Raw genomic sequence first — 8,164 nt, forward strand, 5'->3', positions numbered from 1 at the left:
GAGGTGGCCAGGATGGGTCAGTAACGGCAGCACCAGAGTTTGCCACTTGGTACGAACACAACACAGTCGGTAAGAACAAAGAAATTCTGGATCTTCAGTTTAGAGAATCACCTTCCACGGGGGTGTCTTACAAGATGATCTGTGCACAGGCTAGCAATAGCTGGACTTCAGAGCTCTCCACTTATCTAAACTCCTGCATATCTAAAAGCACCATTTCACCAAGCCAGCTGAGTTTCAAACAACAGATGTCCAAGCAGATCAGGATGAATATAACAAAACCTGCAAATCACACCGACGACAGTATCCTATTCTTCTTTATCTCTGTCATCATCAAGTCAACATACCTGCCAACCTTCCAGGTTACACTCTAAAGCAACTTCTCCACCCTACTGACAAAGGCATTCAAGGGTAGGGAGAAAATTCAGGTTCTGGCCCTATCCTCAAGATTGCTTGTGCATTTTATCAAATGAAGCTCAGGAGGAATAAGGACCATCTTCCTCTGTCAGCCACAACTGTTGTGCTTGCGTCAGACGTGCTTCAAGCACACCCACTGATCTGGCTCTTCCACGGCCTTATGAATCACCCAGTGGTGTAGAGCGAAAAGAGAAGTGTTGAAATGCCTTTTAGCATTTATATGGTTAGAAATGTATTTGCAAATTTTAGGTGTCTGCTCTGCAAAAAGCCTAAATACACCTCATGTGCTTAACTGCTTTCTTACAGCTGAGCCTAACTTTCTTCGGGTCCACCGCTGAGAGCAAATTTTAAGCCCAGATTGCCAGAAAGTACAACAGACCTTGTTAAATAAAGAACAAGATATTAAAAAAGCAAATAGAATGTACTAACAGTTTGGTGGTAATTTCTTTAAATCACATAACTGATGGCAGGACTGTATTTATAGCAATGAGGACATGAGAAGGGCAATCTGCGGGTAGAAGGAATACCTTTTATCAGAACAACGAGAATAATTGGAAAGACTAAGCACATTTCTGGTCTTGCAAGCCCTTCCTTGGACACACAAGTTCCCCCCACTCTACTAACTGGAAATAAAAGATACTATCTCTATCTACTAGACTTGCTTCATTCTGTTAAGGCACCTTTGTCAACTGAAGAATGGCACCTAAATGTCCCAAGACTATTTCATTGCAACTACAGTAATATTTCAAGTAGAATAAGACCTAAGCTTAGTTTTTATTCCTAAAGGCACTTTATAACTGTTGCCAAATGTGTGTATGACATGCTTGTAACAACTGACAATACAGGTTAAACTGCACTTTAAATAGGGATCAGGTACAGGGCCAACAACACATTTATTCTCTACAAGCAACACTTCACGTGCTGAAAACCAGACTGACATACAGCTTAACTACACACAATCCGTCCTCAAGGACAGCCGGCACAGTTTCCTGGCTGATGAATGTTTTAAGCCTCCTGCCCCAGTACAAAAGGTAGCTTTAACTTTTCAGGCAAATTGGAAAAACAACCCAACCTTCTTCTGCAGTAATAATTCTCAACTTAAGGCATTTAGTTCTTGTTCCAGCCACAAGAAGAACAGTAAAAACAAAAAAGAATTGGAAGGCAGGAAGCATATTCAGGATCTATCATGAAGTTATTATTTTCTTATCACTTTTGCTAAGGCAAGTCCTACTTTTAGAAGCCTGCATATTTTAAGCCTGAATTATTTAGGCAATTAACAGGTGCTGTCTGTATGGTGATAACACTTTCTCTGTTATCACAAATCAGCATCTACCAAAATAGACTGTAAGAGTCAGAAGACTTTTTTTGGCTAGAATGAGAAGAGACAGATGACTCTTGAACAGTTAAATTTGCACTTTACTGAAATAAAATACAACTTCATCTCAACAGCAGGGCTCAGTCCTTTGTGAAAAAGTGGAACTATTCTTAAAAAGCAATCAGATGTTATACAGTGCTCCAAACAGCGTATCTGTCAACATATGTTTATACAGTTGTTATACTGACACTCTGAAACAGAATTCTCTCTAATTTTAGATTCGATATAAACAGCCAAGAAATGCTCTGTTTTTATCACCGACTTCATCTTACTGAACATATACTTACAGAGAGCATTTACTTCAGATTACATTGGGCATAAATCAACAGACTTCTGTTTGTAAGACAGCAACTAGTACTTCTAGCCTTTACTATCTTTATTTCTCCATTTCTCATGAATTAAGCTTCAGGGTGCTCCTTGTAATTGCTGAGTGACCCAATAATATTCCACTGAAAGAATTTATGAGACCACCTTAGAAATTCTTGGCCATTCAATCTTTACAGGTTTCCTGTACAATCTTGCTGCATAGTTTTTAAACTGAATTAAGTGTGGGTTTAAAAACCAAAGTGAAACACGCTTCTTCCCACATGAGTTTCTACAATGGAGAACTACATCATTAACACATAAATTTAGGTGCATGATTAGTTTCAGAACGGAATTCAACCTAAGGAAAAAAAAGTTCTTTCTTCACCCTTGTGACTTCTCTTCCCCCGCAGCACGCAACGCCCACAACGCTCCTTGTATCAACAGGCTTAGAAGATGCAGAGCGTTTTCTCCTCTATGAGAAAGGAGATCAGAATCTTCCCGTGTTGCAGCTCTGGAGCTGACACTTCCACTGACTGTGGGAATACCACTGATCACTGACTATGCTCAAGAAAAGATCTCTCTTAATGCTGCAATTTATAATATCTCTGTTTTGTACAGAGAAGACGGAACATTAAAGCAAATTTTCAAGGCAAAAAAGTCACCTTCTATACAAAAGTCAACCTTCGGTAAATTTGAGGTCCACGACAACCTTTTATCAGTTTTCTTCACTTTGCTTTGGTATAAAGACATTACAATTAAAGCTTCTGTATGTTTGATGCATTAAGCTCACACTGATGAAGTTACAGACAAAATAATTTCCCCTTACTTGCGCATTTCCCCTGTCTATCATGGAAGTCAGGATCCATCTCATTTCAGATGTATACAAAGATTTTATTGCAAGCAAGCAAGCAGTTTCACTGAGACATCCTAACAACATTAGTACATATGGCATCAATCTGAGAAGTGTAGAAAGAATCGACACTCAAAGCCGCTCTGAAGTATACACAGCAAAGCAGTTCTGAGGCGCAGTGAACAATCAGCTGTCCCAGTCTCTCTCGCTCTGATCCTTAACAGTACAACTACAAGGCATTGCTGCCAATAGCTGGAAGCAGTCACAGCAAGGGAAACGGAAACAAGGCAAGAACAACTTGGGCAATGACTGGAGAGCAAGAGAACAGGAAACCCAGGAGTAAGAACCGCCACGCTATCAGCTGGGAAGCTGACTTGACCATGAGCACTACGAAAGTAAACTACTTGACTTTACTGCCTATCAACGCTGTCATTTGATTATTAAATTCTTGCATGTACCAAGCTCAGAGACAGCTTGGTCCTACTAATACAGTGTCCAACGCACTGCACAAAGAACTGCTGCTCATGGTCAAGTTTAAGGCCTAACGTGAACTGCCTTCAGCTGGACAAATATTTAAACATCTAAGTGGGTTATTAATCATTACACCTTGAGAGACTGTCATCCTTAATAGTCCCAAAGTGCTTTGTAATTTATGGCACAGAACTGCAGCTACCATGAGGCTCTTGGGTAGCAGCCAACTGTTGCTTATCACACAACACTGCGTGGATAGGGAATGCTGGCTTGTGATACTGCAGTAAATCCCCAGGAGCCTTTCAATGCCTTCAGAAGGGAGCACTTCAGTCCAACCCAAGGACTCAGACATAACAGGCTGAGTATGCTTTGCTCAAAGAGAGGAACTAGACTCTACATACTCTGTGGAATTTTGAATCTCTAACTCTCAGCCGCTAGAGTTTCCTACTTGATTAGCTCACCCACAGACAAACCATCACAATCAGACTAGATTGCTTAAGATACCCAAGAGAGACCAAACTCTTGTAATCAACTCTATTTATGAAATTTAAAAAACATATACAAGATAATACATCAATTAGGAAATCAAACATGATAAAATAGGAAGAAACAAAGAGCTTCACGCTGCAGAAGGATATAACCTATGACATATAATTCCATATAGATTCCTATGGAATTTGGCCAGCCAAACTTGTTTCCCCTCTCCTTAAAATAGACACGTACCCTGCACAGATCCTCTTCTTGGTCATATCTCCAGTTTTTCAGATCTGTGTATATCTCCATCAGTCAGAGGCTTGGGGAAGAAAAGTGAGATTGAGCAAAGCAGCTGGAGCACACATAAGAGGATTGCTGCAAAATTACCACAGAACCTTTCTCCTGCATATAGCCCTCAATAAAAAAAAAGACAACTCTGTCCATAACTAAATTTGTAGGCTCTGTGAACTGCAATAACAACTTAAAATAACATAATAAGAAATTGGTTTTTAATTTTAAAATGGTACAAACTATAAATTTATAATAATTTATAATTTCCCCAAATTACTTTATACAAGAAATAAAAACAGCCTCCATATTATATTTGTTCTACAATACTACAAATGTCATTTCGTATTTGATTTTAAAATAGATAGCAGCATTTAACCTCATCAAAGGTCAATATTCCTCTTCATTCATAAATCACTCTAGTTAGCTTCTTCTGAAACACACAGGTATCAACCACCGCTGGAAAAGGATTCAAGAACTAGGTGAAGAACTCCTGCATAAGATGAAAATCCTACATACTGGAGCTCTGCTGTCGCAGACAAGAAAAGTTAGTTCTCTCTACTTCATGTCAAGACTAGCAAGGAAGTGTGTGAGAAAAAGTTGAGCTGTTGTGAGGTACCTACAAAAAAAAAAAAACTTGGTCAAACTTAAAAGTTTGACCTACTGATCTTCTTTGCTTTGGCAGAAGTACAAATGGAGTTTATATAATGCTGCTCACATGTAAGTGCTGGCTGGAAACCTTACAACACAAATGTTTTTAATAAGCTGTGGTCATTAACAGGATTCCTTTTTTTTTTTTTGTAATTTCAGACAGTTTTAAATCCTTAGTTTGTGGTACATACTACTGAATCCTTACTTTTAACATTCATATATTTAAGCCACTCTTGCGTTAATCTCCGTGTCATATAGTGGCAAGAAATGTAATACACACACCTAAAATCAGTTCTAAGTTGATTTAAAAAATCATCACTACTAGTGAAACACAGATAGTTCTTGAAGCCACAAGGCTGAAGTCTCGGCGAGGTCCCTTTCCCACGGTTTGTGCTGTCTATAAAGCAGATTTACTACATACTTTGTGAGTAAAGCACAGGATAGACAGAAAACAAATCTGTATCCGCACATACTGAATGTAATTTAGTTCTATAGTAACTGTACTGCTGTGCAGTAAACACTCTAAAGAAAAAAAGTTATTCCAAATACCTGAAACTCAAGTTATTCAGCAAAAACACAGTATCAGGAAAGACAAATGAAATACCTGTTATTCTTAGATTTTATACCTCTTTTTAATGAAGTAAAACTGTGATAGAAAACAGAAGTAAAAAAAGAAATCAAATTGAAGCTTTGTTGCCAATGCTAATAGTTTTCTGTTGTAAAGATACCACCTCTGTTTTCCAGAGGAAGAAACTGAGGTAGTACCTCAGTAACTTCCCAACATCCCAAGTCAGTTGTGCCAGATGCTAGATTCAAAACGTAAGTACAAGTTACTGACTCCCAGACCTGTGCTCTATAATCAGGTATTTTTTACCTAATTATATAACACTAATTAGGGAACGAGGAATTCATCAGGGTTTGGTGTGAGGCAAACTGATAGTTTTGTGCATTCACACATTAAAGAGAGCAGAAGACATTCACTTAACAGCAGCAGTATTAATTTGTATTTGTCAAAAAGCAGATGTAAAACATCAGTTCCTCTACGGACAAAATCAATCAGCTCTCTCATCTCTGCTCTGGCAGGCTCAAATAACCAGGCTGACACAGCTCTCTTTCATGAGAATCTTCCTACACAAAAAATAGTTCCATATGTTTAAATGTTGAGTTGTTGAGCAAGCACAAAATTAATTCATTACAACAATGCCTTACTATTAATTCTGCTTGTGCCTTAAGGCCTGGTCAGTTACAGAACCCAAGCACAATTCAACAACTCTGCTTTGTCTGATTTTTACATCCACTTTGAAGACATCTACAGTCATGAAATGGAATGGAAATGTTCGAGTTAAAGATGGCACTGACACCCCAGTCCAGGCACACCTGTTAACACACTGCCCTTCTTAGGGTATTCAGACTATATGGGGTTCAGATTCTTTGCCAGTCCTTACTACTTCTAATCTGGGGTTTGTATTGGTGTTTTCAAGGCACTGGCAACATCTCTAAAATGCAAGTACCGTTAGCAGTGCCCGCATCTCACAGCAGGTCCCAATCCCCTTGTTGGCCAGATCAGCAATGTGTCACCACCGTTCCCCCCATGCTCAATCACCTGGGTGCATCTACCAAAAGGAAAGTGGTTTCCTAGAAATTATGTTCCAGAACCTAATTTTAACAATCTGATGTTTAGATGGCTTTGAAGATTGCTTCTCAGCAGTCAGTTCTTTCTAGGGCATGATGGTCTGTAATTCTTCATTCTCTGTATCACCTCGTTATTTTTTTGTATTCTCAGCATGCAATCCAAACAGGTTCATGAAAGGGCAAATAACATCTCCAGTCACAGTCGCTACATGATACAGTACAAAAAAATATTAGGAAAAAGTAATTTTGTAGAATTGCTTCCTATCATGTCCCATCATTCTCTGCTGAGAACTGGAAGAAGCATGCTGTGTTTTGACTATACTGCAAGGTGCTTAACAAATGATCACTAGAACCCTTTTACAGACAGTTTCTGAAAAGCCAACTATCCATACATCAAACAAACAAAACACTGTCTACTTCGGTGGACAGCACAATGATTGCTCTCCACAGAAGAGCACTGCACATTAACAGCTCCTCAGCACAGGGCCTAAAGGGCAGAACTAAGCACTAATACGACATACTGATTTTCACACAGCACTACTCATTGAGCAAACAGCTGCATTTAGAACAATGGTCCTGGCTGGAAATCAAGTTTACTCTCTGCTTTAAGTTGTTGATGCTTTATCTATTCTATTCTATTTAGAAATACTGGTTGATCTGAGTACCGTTGCGTAGTCTTGGGTTTACTCCGTGTATAGTCAGCACTCCAAGTAGAGAAAAATATTTCAGTGGCAATACTGACTCAAGCTCAGCAGGAGCCAGGAATCTCTGCTTGGTCCTGTCACCTATGAATAGGTCATTAAACTGATCCCAACAAAGCTACGGCTTCTGTTGGAAGTGTGGAGCAAAATTCCCGAGGAAGAGCTATCATATGCAGAGGAGTAACACTGAGCAGCAGTGATTTGCCACTTAGTACTAGACAACTTATTCCACAGAAGCAGGGAGTTAACTGCCTCAGGAGGATGGCCTGCTGGGTATAGCTTGCTCTTCTGTAAGACCACAGACACCACTGAACCCGGAATCATACTTCTCAAATAAAAAAAGCAACTGATGATGCAAAACCAAGAACTACACATAATACTTAAGAAGATACACAGAAAGGCAGCATTCGTAAACAACACAGACAATTTAAAATAAGTGGCACATTGCAGATTCACAATTTACTATCATACCGTTACTGCACTGCATGGTACAGCAGGCGGTTTACATTAAAAGTATAGTTCCTAATAAAAAAAGTGGCCTTGATGCGTAGGTGACAGATGCACGATGAAATGGGAAGCTCTGCTGCACACTAACATCACCCGCGTCAGCACTGCTGTATGTACAGAGTGGCCCGGCCATAACATTAACTGTGTGTCTCGTTGTGATACATATATCAGCATAAGAGGACGTGTTAAATACTTGCTTCAGAACTTACTCATCAGAGTTTAGCAGCCTTAAATTCTGACATCCATATTAACTTAATGACTGCTATAAAAAAAGGTACAAGTTGTTCCGTAAATTGGAATCAAATGAACAATCACGCTACATAGGAAGGGATGACTAAGTCACATAAACAAACTGAGGGGGGATTTTATTTGATTAAATTATCCTCTTGAATTATTTGACCTATCCTAAAAGCATTTCAAATTGTCACACCCCCCACATTTACGGCTTTTAACATGTCTAATTTCAACTGCGCATACTATTCATACCTTTTCCCT

The 8,164-nt window shown here is 39.2% G+C and overlaps 1 protein-coding gene across 1 annotated transcript in view; it reads right to left on the minus strand.

The window, feature by feature from the left end:
- The window catches only part of LOC104494337 (chromosome unknown open reading frame, human C16orf52), a gene marked incomplete at its 5' end in the record, with an annotated part of 21,051 nt that extends 16,842 nt beyond the window's left edge, over positions 1 to 4,209 (minus strand). The window contains 1 exon segment of the mRNA XM_010137153.1: positions 4,140 to 4,209. Within this exon segment, the coding sequence (XP_010135455.1) occupies positions 4,140 to 4,209 (70 nt within the window).
- Between the last annotated feature and the right edge of the window lie 3,955 nt (positions 4,210 to 8,164).

Source organism: Buceros rhinoceros, unplaced genomic scaffold, assembly GCF_000710305.1.
Source record: "Buceros rhinoceros silvestris isolate BGI_N320 unplaced genomic scaffold, ASM71030v1 scaffold13255, whole genome shotgun sequence".
NCBI classification, from domain to species: Eukaryota; Metazoa; Chordata; class Aves; order Bucerotiformes; family Bucerotidae; genus Buceros; species Buceros rhinoceros.